General features: G+C 33.8%; 2 protein-coding genes across 2 annotated transcripts; one reads left to right on the top strand and one right to left on the bottom strand.

The window, feature by feature from the left end:
- Positions 1 to 1,043: 1,043 nt before the first annotated feature.
- LOC123311475 (inter-alpha-trypsin inhibitor heavy chain H4-like) lies at positions 1,044 to 11,606 on the bottom strand. Its single transcript, XM_044895489.1, has 17 exons — positions 11,452 to 11,606; positions 9,567 to 9,692; positions 9,271 to 9,510; positions 8,325 to 8,528; positions 7,789 to 8,052; positions 6,667 to 6,960; positions 6,208 to 6,441; positions 5,868 to 6,150; positions 4,185 to 4,520; positions 3,402 to 3,434; positions 3,281 to 3,340; positions 2,963 to 2,986; positions 2,677 to 2,736; positions 2,321 to 2,350; positions 2,075 to 2,224; positions 1,747 to 1,915; positions 1,044 to 1,187 (listed from the first exon to the last, which is right to left on the bottom strand). Exons 2-17 carry the CDS (start codon positions 9,687 to 9,689, stop codon positions 1,139 to 1,141), a joined length of 2,553 nt encoding a protein of 850 aa, XP_044751424.1. The 5' UTR covers positions 9,690 to 9,692; positions 11,452 to 11,606; the 3' UTR covers positions 1,044 to 1,138.
- Positions 11,607 to 13,266: 1,660 nt separating this feature from the next.
- Positions 13,267 to 16,036, top strand: LOC123312076 (mRNA-capping enzyme). Its single transcript, XM_044896295.1, has 7 exons — positions 13,267 to 13,501; positions 13,559 to 13,863; positions 13,920 to 14,427; positions 14,796 to 15,107; positions 15,181 to 15,281; positions 15,347 to 15,537; positions 15,751 to 16,036. The coding sequence occupies exons 1-7, from the start codon at positions 13,310 to 13,312 to the stop codon at positions 15,858 to 15,860; spliced, it is 1,719 nt and encodes a 572-aa protein (XP_044752230.1). The 5' UTR covers positions 13,267 to 13,309; the 3' UTR covers positions 15,861 to 16,036.
- The last annotated feature ends 225 nt before the right edge of the window (positions 16,037 to 16,261 follow it).

Genomic DNA, 16,261 nt, shown 5'->3' with positions numbered 1-16,261 from the left:
AGTGACACCCTTTTGAACGTACAAGCTCTTAAACCGCAACTGCATGTTATCACATCAACTGCTATAGAATCATCTGAAATGCGGTAGAAAATGTTCAAGAAGCAATATGATATATTCGTTCGAATTCTTCAATAAGGATTTGGAACAGAAATATTTTTCATTCGTTTTATACAAGAACAATTCACTTCAATATAGAACTGTGTTGATAAGATAGTTATTGGAATTATAGCTTTTGTGACTAATTATTTCATAAATCACTAGCCTTGATCGAATTTATAAATGATTACTTCAATTATCGTCATGAGTACCTAACTACTATTTAATAAATAATCATAAATATTACGTCTCATTAATTATAATGCGGAATTATTCACGAAAATTAAGGATTGATTTCCATTTCTCTTTTGTTTTCCATGAGTGAGGCGTAAACCGCCAAATTGTAGATAGATTCTCTGGTATTGAAACAAATGCCAGAAAAGTTTTCCAAAAAAGAAACCAGTAGTCCAATTTCTATCCGCCTGTAGAATATTTCGGGAAATTTGTAGTGTTTACGCTCAGTTAATTACAAAGACCATCCTTTTCGCCATCTCTCAGTCTTTATTTCACCCTGATATCTTTGATTTCTTTTGAAGATTCACACGTATTCAAATAAAGGCCTGGAATTGATTTAGGGAAAAGTTTAATTTGTGTTTGTAATTTGTAATTTGAAAAAACAAAGAAAAACATAATTGGCGTTTTTTAACATTTCGTATTCCCATCTCTAGCGGAAATAAACTGCACGCAATCGCCAGGCATGGAATTGATAAGACGATCTTGAGGAACTGCGGCAATGCGTCATATTCAGATTGCAACGCAAAACGCAGGTTGTTTCTGTAAGTATAGCAGGATGACGAATGTTTCTTTAAATTCAAGACCCTTAAGAATATACACGAAAAATTGATCTAAGCAAAGCTTTCGTTATTTGCGGAAACACCAGAAAATGAAATGAAAAGGAATAAAAGTCACATTCGTATTCATCCCCAAGCGAAGAAATAAAACTACAGTTCTAACAAAACTTTTCATATAATAAAGAATATTAAAACATGAATTCTTCCTGTTCATTTCAGGAATAGGTATTATATATCGTATTTAGTGGCGTCTACTTTCTTTCATTTCCACTATTTGTTGGACAACATACTCCAGCGAATCTGCAAAAAAAAACAATATCCCAAGTTAATAAGGATAAATTTTGTACCACTTCCATGAACACTTCAAGAATCTTCAATTGTTTCATAAAGTTTGGTAATATCTGATGAGAACATGTAGAATAGTTCAATCATCTTAGTTTATGAATTATGGAACAGTTGTGTATACTCCTGTAAATTATTGAGTACCTAGATACAAGGCTGGAAGCAAAGAGCAAGTATTCTTTTAAGAGCTTACGGAAAGTATGTGAAAATAAAATGGCTCTAAGTTCAAATCTTGAATCATTTGAACAAACTAGTATTCAGTAAACCATTAGCTTATTGTCATTGCCAAAAATTACCCCATATCCTGCTGAATCTGTAATGGTCATATCCTATCAGATTTGATTTTATGAGGTTATTATAAATATCACTCTGCCTCAAAGACAAAGTCACCTTCTTGGACGTTTGGTACGTTTATGAATTTCCAAGAAATATTCTGAAGAAGGATTCAGCATGATTGTTGTAGATTTGGCAGCCTTGTAGCTTGCTAGTACATTGGCAGAATAATATTCATACTTACTTCCCAAGTGAACAAAAGAATCGATTATATGTTGTGATAGGATTGAGAAGATGGTAAATTTGTGGACATTTACTGAGGAGGACACAGTGCCCAATTCCATTAGTTGGAGTTTTTGGACATTCAGGATGCGGTTCGATAATTTGGTCAGCTTTTCCAATAGCAAATACTCCTGCAAAAAAACCTATCTTCAGGAAAATTTATTTCTTCAATATTTCTATGGTGATAGAGATATTTTGAGAATTATGAGGTCCAGTTGCGAAAAGCAAAAAGAAAAAATCAAATGGACTAGTGTAGTCATAAATGGAAAGTTTTGACTCTACGATATTACCTTGAGGCAGCGAAATTGTTCCATTTTCAGCATTGTATATAGCTCCGAACCAAGGTAGTTCCTTCTTCATCTTCTTTATTATGTCATCCTCAGTATCAGGTGTGGGTTTTTCTGTTGTTCTAATAGGAGCAGGAGTTGTGAATGCTGTATCTAGAAATAAATGAAATTAAGTGCCTTTTGTGCAATATTTACAGTAGCTTTGCAAAGTTAGAGGAAAATTTTACAGAAAAAAGAATTGCCACTTACGATATGAGTTAAGATCAAACGGTGCAGGTTCTGCAACAAAAAATGATGTTTATAAGACACTTATGTAAAGCTACATTTGAATCAATCAAGAACATGATGCATACACATATTGGATGTGTATGCGAGTTGTGAATAGAACAATTATTTGTCTCTACATTGATAGATTTATTGACTGACGTAGACAATGATGGTATCATCAGAAGAATGATCAAAAAGATGAAGAATTTTAGTTTGGGTTCAGAGAGAAGGCCCATTTTTGCAGCTGATTTTTCATAGAAAATCTAAAATTATTCCTAGCAGGAGGATGAATTTTGTTTTATTTTCGAAGAATAAGATGAAAATCATGATTCACTTACGCGCAGGAGGAAATTGAAATGAAGGACCCCTCAAATTGTAGGCCGAAAACCCTAAATTCCCTGAAACAGAAAAAAAAATCCAATTATGGAAATTTTAATTACCATTAGATAGTATTGGGATCTCGCAGATTTATTACATCAATGTTAAAATCAGAACGAAAATATTGATTCCACTGATCGTGAAAGGTCTTTATTCTTCACGAAAAGCCTCACTTCTACAAGTTGGAGCTGAGTCGTGATCTACCATCGAAATCGCCATTCCAATAAATGCAAACACTCAACTTACCAGTCCTTGCTACCATGAGATCGTCTGCAAAATAAAAATATTTCGTTAAATTCTGCCGATTATATCACTAATTTCTAATAATAAGATGACATGCCAAAACCTAACTTGAGTAACTCGTTAATAAAGTCTAGTTTCAATAGTTTTGTCAGAAGTTAGAGTATATACATCTACCATTTCAATTCGCCGAAGGAAAGAAAATTTTGAATCAATCTTGAGTAGAATCAAAATTCCAAAATATTGTTGGTCCCTACTGCTAATTTCATTGTTTATCATCGACCAAAATCCACTAAGTTAATTTTTTGCTTGAAAACCACTCACATGAAACAGAACCATAGTTTGTTGGAGCTCTTCCACCTATGATAAAACTCGATGTTTTATCTGAAATGAACGTGCAGGATAATTTCTGGCCCTAATATTCGATGTAAGAAAATGTACTTACAGGACTTTGGATAAACTCCAGATTGGCCAGAACCTAAAGAAAACAATATCAGAAATACACCTGCTTTAGATGTGCATTTGGTTCGCTTACAAATAATAATTATGTAAGATATATTTATGAACCGAGTTATTTTATTTAGCCACATTGGAAAAAGAGTTTATTATACAGGTGTACGTCAAACCGAAGACGGGTGATAGGTAAAGTCATAATGGTTATCAGAAAAATATGAAAAAAATTTAAGTTACATATGTACTTCTTTTGAAAATAATAGAAAATATAGAAAATGTAGAAAATAATAGGCATATACACCTGAGAAAATCTCCAACCTGTGTCGGCCTTTTCACTCTTGTTGCTACAATTCTTCAGTTTTCAATTTTTTCTTAGCTTCTGTTTACTCTGGCCTAAAATTCAAAGCCAGCTTGGACGGAAATGTCACTTTTTGGCCAACTAAATATTTAAAATAAATACTTAGCCCTGCTTTATCTAACTGTATTGCAAAAAGATCTATTCGAATTTAGCGAGTTACTAATTGTTAGTTAGTTTTGAAATTCAGGCCAGAGTATGAAGAAGCATTATACAAGATAACATAACAAAACAAAAATTGAAAAGTAAAGAGTTCTTTTTTTTCGTCTATAATTTACAGTATACATATGACTTAGATTTTTCTAATTTGTCTGATAGCCATTATGCTAGCCTATCACCTCAGCTTGACGTCGACTTCTGGGACCCTATATACACTTGAACCATTTTGTTCGATTTTTGAAGATGTGCAATAATTCTTACCTTTTGAAGCATCTTCAAGATCTGTAGCTGTTTTGGTATCATTCGGCTTCACGACAACCAAGGAACTGACCGGCGTTACGAATGAATACTTGAGAGCCAGATCGAGAGCTTTTTTGGTCAATCCATCATTCTTGTCAGATGCTTCCCGTTCTTTCAGTATTTGTTTCAATGTTAGATATGCCCAGTGCTTTTCTAAGCTTCCAATAGGTCTTACTAGTGTAGGTTTGAATTCTATAGATGTAGGCCCAGAAAAACAGCTTATGACAGGCAATACTCCAAAACTGTCCATAACGGAATTGCTTGGGGAAAACCCTGGATCTAATGCTGGCGTCTTGTCTACGGATTTGTTTTGTTCCAATTAGGTGTCTTTCTAAAATTCTGATGGCTCGAATAATGAAATTGTAATGATGATAAATTCAACAATCCAGTAATTATTGTGTTTCATACGCATCCATCCCAACCTAGTCTATGTTATTTGATTTGGAATCTTTGTACCTCTGGTGCCATAACGTGAAAAATATTGAGTGTATTCTTCTGGTATTTGGAAGGTTCAAAACTCAATTTTTTCATTGCAGAACTTATCTTTTGATCGCTTTCTCGTAAATTATTGTTGAATGATAAGACTAAACTTACAGAATCTATTGTTAACATTTTTTTATGTTATGAATATATACAGGGTGGGTAAAATTCGTTGTCTACTGAGGGAATCTCGAAAACTATGGCGGTTAGAAGAAAACGAATGACACATTCTGCAGCTCTTTTTCAGAGAAACAAAGAATGGTGAAAACAGTTTTTGACTTATTAACAAAAAAAATTTTTTTTGACGATTTCGAAAAGTTCTCATAACTCTTTAGTCTTTGCAGATCTGATGAAACTTGAACCTTCTACAAGCCCTTTTTTACGCAGAATCCATTGACGAGCACTATATATTTTTTCATTTCAAAACATTAGGCAAACTTTCGTTTTTTTAAATGCAAACTTAATTGAATTTGCTATTTTTGAATTGGAAAAAAGGTTCTGTCAGTAGAATCTACGAATACAAGTGAGTAAGAAGGTTCAAGTTTCATATCTCCAACTTCAAACAGAAAAAAGTTATGAGAACTTGTCGAAATCGTCAAAATCCCAATTTTTTAGGATTAGCCGTGAAAAGAGATCTAGAGAATGTGTCGTCCGTTTTCTTCTAGCTGCAATAGTTCTCGAGGTTCCCTCAGTAGACAACGAATTTTGCCCACCCTGTACAATGAGAGCAAAGAACAAAACTCAAAGAGGCAGAAATTAAGAAAAAAACAGCATTCGCAAAGTTGAATTTTGTGAAGAAGGGAGTTCTTAAAGTGACTAAGCAAAACTAACACAAATCACCACATAATTACCACGTTACAAGGTGATTTTTCGAAAATTTATATAAAAAAACTATAAAACCAACATAACCATATGGACCAAACTGTATTTTCCACATATAATCCCCTTTGGAATGGATATTTTATACCAATCTAGAAGCCAACAAAGAGCATGGCTTGGAAAAAATTGCACACAGGCCATAATCGCAAGAGATAGTTTCATCCGTTAAAATCCAAATTTTTGAAATGGCCCATTTTATACATTCTGTGACATATCTATAAAAGTTACTTCCTTATATCCTTATACCCCAGGCGTTTTAGGTGACCTCTCAAGATTTTTACTTACATTTTCCAGCAACAATAAGCTCCGATCCATTGAACAAAATGGGAAATTCAGTCTTAGTGAGTTCAGTAACATTTTCCGATACATAAGTGAATTTTATTTTGTTGAAAAGGGGAGAGGAAATCAACTCGTAGAAGGATTTGAGCTGTAGGTCCGCATCTGCTCCTTCGTAAATATGCCTGGCAAATCCATTATTCTTGAGAGACAATTTCTCTAAGAATTTCTTATCAGCTCTGCTTCCAAACGAAATGCTGATGATGGGTATACCATCATTTGCCTCTGAAACCTGGAATGAAGAGATGTTCAAAAAGTATCAAGTTTGATTATGATCTTCATTCAATACTTTTGCTAATATGGCATCAGAACCTGTTTCTCCGTCTGTCGCTTCACCATCAGTAAGGAAAAATATCATTGGCTGTCTTTTGTCCTTCTGCTTATTGTTTTTGTGTAATTTCAATACAATTTGTAATGCTGCATCGATATTCGTTCCTCCAGAAGCCCTGAATGAATCTACTATTTTTTTTGCTTTCTCGATGGTTTTTCCAGATACTTCGAACGGCTCCGGTAAAACTTGAGCCTAAAATATGGAAATAATGTGTTCATGTAGGTACCCCAACATATTTTTTTTCAAATTACACTCCTCAATGTTATACCCTTAGATTGATTCAAGCCGGAACAAGAGATGTTCTTATCTAGTCCCGGGATAAAAAAAAAACTAAACCACCGAGCTACAAACACTTCTTATCAGATCATGAAAGTAACGCAAATTTGAAATTTTCTCGCGGTATTATTTAATACTTACATCTGCGGATGGCTTTTTGACATGGGGAAAATACGGATAAGTTTCACCTTCTTGATACTGCACTTCCCCTTTGGAAACGTTCCATACATTGACCACTGAATTGAAATCTATCAAATTGAAAGAGTCCTCCATATTCAGTTGATCTAAAATATTCTTCATAGCCGCTTTCAATTGGTCCATTTTACGGCCCCACATGCTTCCGCTTGTGTCTAAAACGAAGCTTATCTGTTTTGGTTCCGGTTTCGCGTCCTTGGGGGCGAAAAAATGAACGAAGTACCCATCTGCGAATAAGAGCTAAAAAAAGAATTTTTCAAAAATCTTTTTATAAATATATTAAAATCGATTTTCCCCAAATAATCGAATTGATCAATCAGTTCTACATTCTGGTTTCGGAGTTCTTACCTAATATTCAGCGTATATAGGGAAATTTAATAATACTTCTTAGATTTTATGTTTTCACATGTACAGGGTGGGCAAAATTCGTTGTCTACTGAAAGGATCTCGAGAACTATAGCAGCTAGAAGAAAACGGATGACACATTTCTGAGCTCATTTTCGGAGAAACAAAGAATGGTGAAAACCGCAGCCTCCTACGATACTTCGTTTTTGAGTTTGACAATTTCGTGAAGTTCTCATAACTTTTTTGTCTTTGAAGTTTCAAATCCGAAACTTGAACCTTCTACGGGCACTTTTTTACGTAGAATCCACTGATGAGCTCAAAAAACTTTTTCATTTCAAATCATTAGGTGAACTTTCATTTTTTTAAATGCAAACTTTTATTGAATTTTATATTTTTGAATTGGAAAAAAATCTTTTGTCGCTAGATTCTACGTATGAAAGTGCCTAAGAATGTTCAAGTTTCAGATCTGTAACTGCAAAGACAAAAAAGTTATGAGAACTTTCCGGAATCGTCAAAATCCCAATTTTTGTTCATAACTCGAAATCTAAAAATGATAGGCCGATTCTGTTTTATGATTTGGGCTAGATAATGTGTCATCCGTTCTCTTCTAGCTGCTATAGTTCTCGAGATCCCCTCAGTAGACAACGAATTTTGCCTACCCTGTACTTATTATTATAGGTATAGGTATAGGTACATAGGTATATATATTAATAAGCTACCCACCTCCCCACCATGAGGGTCTCTCTCAACATCATACTGCACGATGAATTGACCAGCAAAACCATTTTCTTCCTCAGTCCCTATTTCTTTTGCCAATTCTTTCTGTTTTATAATATCCGGCTTGAATATAATTCTTGCTGCATTATTTCCTATGCGTTCAATTTCCGCTTTGGGATCAATTATTTCATTGGTTTTGGATAATTCATTGCCAGATCTTATCGATGGAGTCGTTACGGATGTCAAAGATCTTGTTTCATTTATGTTGACCTATGAAGAAAATTTGAAACTCAAAAAGATTTCGAATGATGTGGAAAAATCAGCAGATATGATTTTCTTTTGAAAATAAACAATGATCAGTTGAAAAATCAGATTCAGATCTCTTCTGTGATCTGTAAAATTCTGCCACTTGATTTTTTCAGTATCAGTTTTTTAAGGAGAATATTGGTAACCTCGAGTTGGAGGGCTGCTCTCAGCCACCCCAAAAGCAAAGTAGGCACGTGCCCAGAGGCTAGAGGGTGGTTACAGGGGGCCTCACATACCTGAACTTCCATATCCTTAACAGGTTGCCCTGGATGCAAGTTTACAATAATATCATATAATCCCTTTTGTCGTATTAGCAGCTCTTCATATGTCAGGTAAAATGTTGCCTTACTTTCAGGCATAATATTAACAGAGACAGTGAATTTGTTAGAGTCTCTCGCATTGACAGCAACGTGACCAGCTGCGAATCCACTGGAAACAGCCTGAAATTATAAAAATGTTATCCTCATCAGATTTGAAAATTCATTCCATAAACGAAAGAAGAACGCGTTCACCCCACAGAAAGTATAGAACAATTCAACTAAAGAATTCCCCACTATGTATTCCTAAATTTTCAGGTGAATAATTTTTCTGCCTGCCTCAAAATTGTTTATAAAACAGTACAGGGCACGTCTCTAACTTTGAAAGATATTTTTAATACGAAAATCCTCGCTAATCTTCGCTCGATGAGATGCTATCCTCCTTTCAAAAACTATAACTACTATATACTACTAAATTATCATCAACAAATACCTCTTGTCAAGGGGCTCTTGACATTCCATTTCTGCATTAACTGCCTGAATGATTTTATTGAGTTGAAATATTGAATTGATGTGGCATATGTGGCCAATACAATGAAAATCCATAATTGAACTCAAAACAGATTATGTATACGATTTTCACAAAATGAGTTGAATCAGAATCTTGATGTCTGTTAAATATTTTTTAACGACAATAAGAATTTTATATGTGGTATACATTTCAAAAATAATCATAAAATAATTGAGATTGATATTTAAAAATGTCGTCGATGACGTCATATCTCAAATTTGGGACACGATGTATTACATTTTCTTACATAAAAAAACCCAGTTCAAAAAACTAGTCGGCCTCTCCTAGCAACTGACTTGCAGCTCATTCTGAGTTTATTCCAAGTTAGAGAGTCGCACTGTATATAAATCTCACCTCATCGTACGTCTTTTTTGCCTTTTCTTTCTCCTGAATGTAAGCTTCGTATTTCTTCCCGTCTATTTCCATGATGAAACCAGTAATATAAGCAGTGTCTGGCAAGACGAAGGAAAACGTAACTTCCTGAGGGTTCATATTCAGGTTTTTCACTTTGCTAGTGACGAGAGAAGAAGCGAAACGGTTGGTCACATTTGTATTGACTTTCATAGAGTAGATTTCGGGTATTTTTTCGCCTTCCTGAAATTTTTTAAACTATTGAATTTACAATTAAAAATGATGATATTAATACTGACATCACTTGGAAATTTTTCTGCGAAGGATGCATCAGGGGATAGTGTTACCCAGCTTTTTGTTGAAAATGAAGCACCAAATACCGAATATAGATGTATGAGACCCAAAATTATTTCGAACTTCATGGTCTGCAAGAAAAGGACAAAAAAAATTATTAAATCATTATGAATATTTGAAACGCCTATAAGGCAATTGGATGATCATTGTAGAAGATTGGAAGTACAACATTCCTAATAATGGAAACTATTGATTGTTCATTCAAATAAAGCGGTTCTATAAAAAAAATTGATTCCTTTCGGTAGCATCGTTTCCCATGCATCATGCATATAGAGAATCGAAAATCGAAGATTGTTAATGAATTCTCATCAGGGTATTGAATTAAATATATGCGTATTTGATTATATAGATCCATCGAAGATCTTTTAGCCGAAATACTAAGGCGTTGATATATTGGGTTTTCCAAAATATTTTCGGGAATTCCCATGTGATAAACAACATTATATTTGATAACAAATTCGATTAACACATATCAGCAAGTCTTAGGTACTCATAAGCTCTTTCCATTTTATCTCGTAATACATATTCAAAATGCGCTTCGAATGAATGATGGAAATGTTAGGCTATTTACCCATGAAAGTTTTTCTACATATTATTTCTTTCTGTTTCCACTATATTGGTATATATATTGGTATAAAACTTTTTGTATAATTTACTGCTATATGGTTTTTTCAGTAAATTATTCAAAGAGTTTTTAAACTGATACGAAATAGTGTAATAGGTGCTTTAACGATATAAAGGGGTCTTTCTTATAATTTATGCCCTACTCTGAACTCGAACTTATAATAATCTTTTCGTTTTCATGATCGTTATGTGATAAATGATGTGAGTCATAATGTTATGACTGCCTATTGATCACTTGCGATTTATGAACCATTTTTCACTGGTCTACATCAAATTTAATTTTCATAACCACAGACAGAGACTTCTATGGAGGCCCTCTTAATAGTTCAAGTGGGCGCTGTGGTGGAAGACACTAGGACCCGTAGAGAAACGGGCTTTGAACAAACAGATATTGCTATCTATATATAGCAATATTGAAATATCAGAAACTGCTGTAGCGAATATTGAGATTTTGAAATGAATACAGATATTATTGAAAATGAGCTAAGATATCCTAGAAATAACTTTTTTTTCACAGTCGTGGATAAATTATAATATTCTAATTGCATATGTTGCCATTATTCACTCTGATAATAATTTATGAAACTGTACAATTATTGAATAATCTCCATGCAGAAAAATTAAGAAGAATAAAAATTGGAAATTTTACTTCAGTTAAAATTCACTTTCTTTTGCATTAATTTAGAAACTCCTTAAGTACAAAATTTCATTGCGAATGAGTCGTGTAGCTCCAACTTGAACGTTACCTATCTTATTACTGGCTGCACAATTGATTTTGTTGAAAACCTTCGGACAATTTTTGTTTTGAGAAAGGATTGTGAGTTCTGTGTATACTCCTCTACTTCACTGGTGACATAACTATAGATTATTGAACAGCTACTGAGAGATCTCAGTACAGTCTGCGGGTTAAATTTGTCCCGCCAAATTTTCTTCTGAAGTAAAAGAGGCCTAGGAAACTCATTTTTATATGCGACATACATCAGCATGTCGCAAAATATGGAATTTGTTTGCGATTATATATTATCCCAAAAAGTCATTGAATATTAGGAAAAATAAGTCGAAATGATGACTCATCAGTAAATAATTATGTGGCAAATTCGCGAAATATAATTAAATTCTCCTCTTCTTCACTCGTGAAATTTTGAAGTTTTGTAAGCAATTTTCATGCCTTATCAGAAAATAAATATTAAATGTTCCAAAACTCACCTCAGTAGCAGTATTAGTTGATATGGTAGGTACTAACAATAAAATGCTTCAGGATATTTAATCAATTCAATAGACGAAGATTACCCCTCTTCTAGAGGAGTCAGCTTCGGGTTATCTGTTTCGATTTGCTTATACTTACCTAATTAATATTGAAATCAAATCACAATCAATACTGAAAACATTTGTGGTCCACACGAAAGTCTCGTTTTCGAGACCAGACTCTTGATGGATATACAAGGTGAATCTTTTCTCCTATATATAACTTCTGAAATTGGTACCATAATATACAAGGTGATTTCTGAACAATGACCCATCAATAGTAGGATAATAGAGAAGCATAAGGGGAATAATAGACATCTCTGATGTCTACTATTTTCTGAGATATTTGTTGTTTCTTAAAAATCATAGAATATTCGAACCCCCATAATTTCTAAGCTGAAAAATCGATTTTGATGCTATTTCGCAAGCTTATTGTCTCTGATGCACTCAAAAGAATGCTAAATCGAAAATCAAGAAAAAACAGGACCGAAATTAAATACTGGCTATGAAAAAAAAATCAATTCGGGAGAAATTGAATTTTTTTGCATGTAGCCATCTGAATAACAAAATATCTCAATTTTGTCATAGAAACCATATAAACCGAAAAAGAACGAATAGAAGGACCACATATAATATTTTGAAAACATTGGAATTTCATTTAGTTCCGACCTTTTACATGGTGTTCTCTGACGTCGTATATCATTTTTATCATTTCTCGAAATACATATTGCTTTTTCAACGAATTGATGATTATCTACACAGGGTGACAGGGTCACAGGGTGTTCTGTGATATTGTTTGAGTTTTCTCCTATGAGAGGTCATGAAAACGATATAATAACCTTATACGGGGTCAGGGTGTTCCATAATGACTTGGATCATTTTTTCTTTATTCCGGATATTAGTTTTTCATATGTAGAATATGCTCGTGAAGCTACCTCAATAGACAAGGAATATAATGCACACTCGTTATTCTTTGAAATTCCTTTAGTTTCCTTACATGAAGAGGTCATACCATTATTAAGAAAAGCCCTTATAGGCTGCTCTATGACGACTTTGGTCAGTTCCAGAGATACTGAGGTATTCATGACGATATTTAATTTTCGCAATATTTAAATTAATATACAGTGTGGTCCAACGAAAACTTGACACCTGGATTTACCGGCTTTAAAATGAAAATGTGGAAAATCGCTCGGACCCTTCAATTTTTGATTCGAGGGGGAACTTTTCCGCTCTTTGCATCCCCGTAACTGCAACCCCCTAACGGGTGAGCACAACCTCTTTGTTGCTAATTTTGAAGATCGTATCAAGTACCTGCTATCTGATCCTAAAATTTCGCTTCAAAATATCTATCGATAATGAAATGACAGCGAAAATATTGAAAGAGGCAATGTGGAATTTAACTCGAGAATATTTCAAAGGTACATTTAGTATTGGTATGTTGTTAAAAAAAAAACGGACCATGTTTTTGAAAATAGTAAAATGATTTTTTCGCTACCGTCCGGGATGTATCCACTTCCCAGACGCTTTTTCTTTGAGAAAGTAGCATTTTTCGGTACTTCCCGGACTTTGCTACGCCAGGAAAAGATAGAAGAAGAACTACAAGAATTCTTCATAGTCTTAAGTCTATGCTCTGTAGATGTTCTGTGGTGTAGATGACAGTTAAGTTAAAAGTTCTGTGGTTGAAAGAGCAACAACTTGAAAAGGTGGTCAAAAACATTTCAGGTTGAATGTTTAGAACAATTTGGTAAATATCAAAATATCATACAAATGTAAGAAGCCAACTCTCACGTTGTAAACTTCAATATAAGAACTCAGCAAAATGAGTAAATTTGGAAGTAGTCCTGGTCCTGTACCAGATCGATGGCTCCATTGTCCGAGAAAAGCAGATCAGTTAATATTAAATAAGATCATGGCTTTCAAGACACCGTTATCCTCCCGATTTGATGAAGTAGTACCGCCAGAATGTCGATTTCCGCCTAGTATGTTATTTGATATATGCCGAAGGAAAAAGGTAAGTTCCAACTAATGAGAAGTCTTTCCATTTCCTCAAGTTCTGCTTTTATTGTAGATCAAACTCGGCTTATGGATTGATCTGACTAATACAAGTAGATTCTATGATAAAGAAGATATAGAATCTCAAGGCTGTAAATACCTTAAGCTCTCTTGTCGAGGGCATGGAGAATGTCCTTCTGAACAACAAACTACAGTTTTTGTTAATTGTATTCATGAATTTTTATCAAGAAACCCTTTAGATGTTATTGGGGTTCATTGCACACATGGTTTCAATAGAACTGGATTTTTAATAGTATCATATTTGATACAAAAATGTGACTGCAGTCTAGAGCTGGCTTTAGCTATGTTTGCGAAAGCTAGGTAAGTGTTTTATGGGATTTATGTGTTATGAAAAATTCTTACTGAAATAATTCTAGGCCACCTGGTATTTACAAACCTGATTATATACAGGAATTATATAGAAGATATGATGATATTGAAGATTGTATTGAAGCTCCTGAAAGACCTGATTGGGAATCAGATTATAGTGAATCAAATGAGATGGCAGCTTCAACTTCATCATCAGGGTCGAATAACAAAGATGATCCCCAGTTTATGGATGGTGTGCCTGGAGTAACTTTATTCAGAGAAACTCCAAAAATGTTTAATCTCCAGAAAAAAGTGCAAAGAATGTGTGAATGGAGAAAGAAGGGTTTTCCAGGTTGTCAGCCTGTGACTATGGACAATGAAAACTTACATTTATTGAAACAAAAGCCATATATGGTGTCATGGAAAGCAGATGGTATGAGATACTTGATGCTGATTGATGGACCAGATGAGATTTACTTTTTTGATAGAGACAACAATGTTTTCAAAGTATCCAATTTAGTATTTCTATATCGCAAAGATCTTAATGTACATTTAAGAGATACTTTACTAGATGGTGTAAGTAAATTTGATATAATTTACATAGTAACTTGATCTTATTCGCAAGCGTATCTTCAGTTAGCATTTTAATTCCTTAATTTGTCGACTGTCATGCAACAGTTAGCATCAAGGTGCCAACCACGAGGTTTTGAGAGTATTTAGCAGGGCCAAGGCCCAGTAAATTCGTTGCATTTGCATTTGAATTTCTGGTATTTAAAGTCATAGGGGAATCATAGGAAATGTGCTTTTTTATTTATATCAGTATATCATCCTGTATTTGTAACATAATTTACAATATAAATTGTACTAGGATTTTACTATGTTCATATCTATGTCAGCGTTAACTTTCTTACTGTAATTTACAATATTCTGTGATTTTCTTTTAGGAAATGGTGATTGACAAAGTTAAAGGGGAAAGTATACCCAGATATCTGGTGTATGACATTGTTCGATTTATGAATCAAGAGGTTGGAAAAACACATTTTAGTTCTGTAAGATTACTATGTATAGAAAAAGAGATAATAAGCCCCAGAAATTCTGCTAAAGAAAAAGGCATAATCAATCGAGACGAGGAACCTTTCAGTGTTAGAAAAAAAGAATTTTGGGGTATAGAATGGGCTAAAAACTTGCTAGGGCCCAAATTTGCAGCTAGCCTCTCTCACGAACCTGATGGACTGATATTTCAACCTTCTGAGGATGTAAGTAATAGTTTTCACTGTGAAATTAATTGAAAAGGGAAAGTGTCAGATAATGTTTGCAATTATTTTTTAGCCTTATTGTGCTGGTCGATGTGACAGTGTCTTGAAATGGAAACCTACTGAGCTGAACTCTGTGGATTTTAAAATGAGAATTGTTAAGGAACAAAGGGAGGGGTAAGTGTTCAAATTGTTGTTTTTCTGTGTCATAAATTTTCTTATATTATTTACCTCATTTTCAGATGCATACCCCGTAAAGTAATTCAACTTTTTGTTGGACAATTAAGTGAGCCTTTTAGTTATATGAAATTCAATAAGGAACTGAAGGATCTCGATGGAAAAATTATTGAATGTAAATATGAGAGAAATCAGTGGGTGTTCATGAGGGAGAGAACCGATAAATCTTTTCCCAACAGCTTTGATACCGCTATGTGTAAGTTTAAATTTTCTATGTGTATACTCAATATTTATTTATTTATTTATATATTTATTTATATTTATACGGGATCAACCCCATTAAACAAAATATATCAATATCACAATGCTCTCCAACCTTAATATATTAAAAATAACTGAAATTCCTTACAATTGGGTATTTTCCCACAGAAAATAATTTCAATTTTCACATAGCATTATTTTGTTACAGCGGTTTGCAAGAGTATACAGAAACCTCTTACAAAAGAAGCCTTGTTAGCCTATATAGAAGATATAGTTGATGAGAAAATGATGCCGCCACCGAAAAAGATCAAGAGATGACTGAGTGAAAAAAATTAGCTATTTATTGATATCCCCATTAAATAAATCGTATGTAGATATTCATTTTCCGACATATTTTGAGATGTGTATGAAGGTGTGAACTTGATATAAATACTGTGTAAATTCTCGCATGATGTAGTCATTCTTTATTTATGCAGATAAACCAATTCCAGTCATTGAGTTTTTTTATAACATATGGGTTTATATTTCCTCGAAAATTCTTAGCCATTTCAGCTTCAAGTAATAATTATTACTCACAAATGAGAAGTTGGCCTACTCCCAATTTCTTGAGCTAATTGAACCATAGCCTACTAGAATTCTAATTGGCTATGATTTAATGCAATTTCCTCATGGGCAACTTAATTTGCAGACAAATGCAAACTGGCGTCACAAAACTTTGG

Source organism: Coccinella septempunctata, chromosome 4 (genome assembly GCF_907165205.1).
Source record: "Coccinella septempunctata chromosome 4, icCocSept1.1, whole genome shotgun sequence".
NCBI lineage: Eukaryota > Metazoa > Arthropoda > Insecta > Coleoptera > Coccinellidae > Coccinella > Coccinella septempunctata.
Note: the sequence above shows the minus strand (reverse complement) of the source record. Positions and strands in the feature narration are given on the sequence as shown.

Excerpts from the sequence above, each read along its gene's own strand:
- LOC123311475 (XM_044895489.1), bottom strand. The coding sequence starts at position 9,689 with ATGAAGTTCGAAATAATTTTGGGTCTCATACATCTATATTCGGTATTT. Across the intron at positions 8,053-8,324 it reads TTAAGGATATGGAAGTTCAG|GTCAACATAAATGAAACAAG; the intron begins GTATGTGAGGCC and ends TTTTCTTCATAG. Across the intron at positions 6,442-6,666 it reads TCAAAAAGCCATCCGCAGAT|GCTCAAGTTTTACCGGAGCC; the intron begins GTAAGTATTAAA and ends TCCATATTTTAG.
- LOC123312076 (XM_044896295.1), top strand. The coding sequence starts at position 13,310 with ATGAGTAAATTTGGAAGTAGTCCTGGTCCTGTACCAGATCGATGGCTC. Across the intron at positions 15,108-15,180 it reads TATTTCAACCTTCTGAGGAT|CCTTATTGTGCTGGTCGATG; the intron begins GTAAGTAATAGT and ends ATTATTTTTTAG. Across the intron at positions 15,282-15,346 it reads GTTAAGGAACAAAGGGAGGG|ATGCATACCCCGTAAAGTAA; the intron begins GTAAGTGTTCAA and ends CCTCATTTTCAG.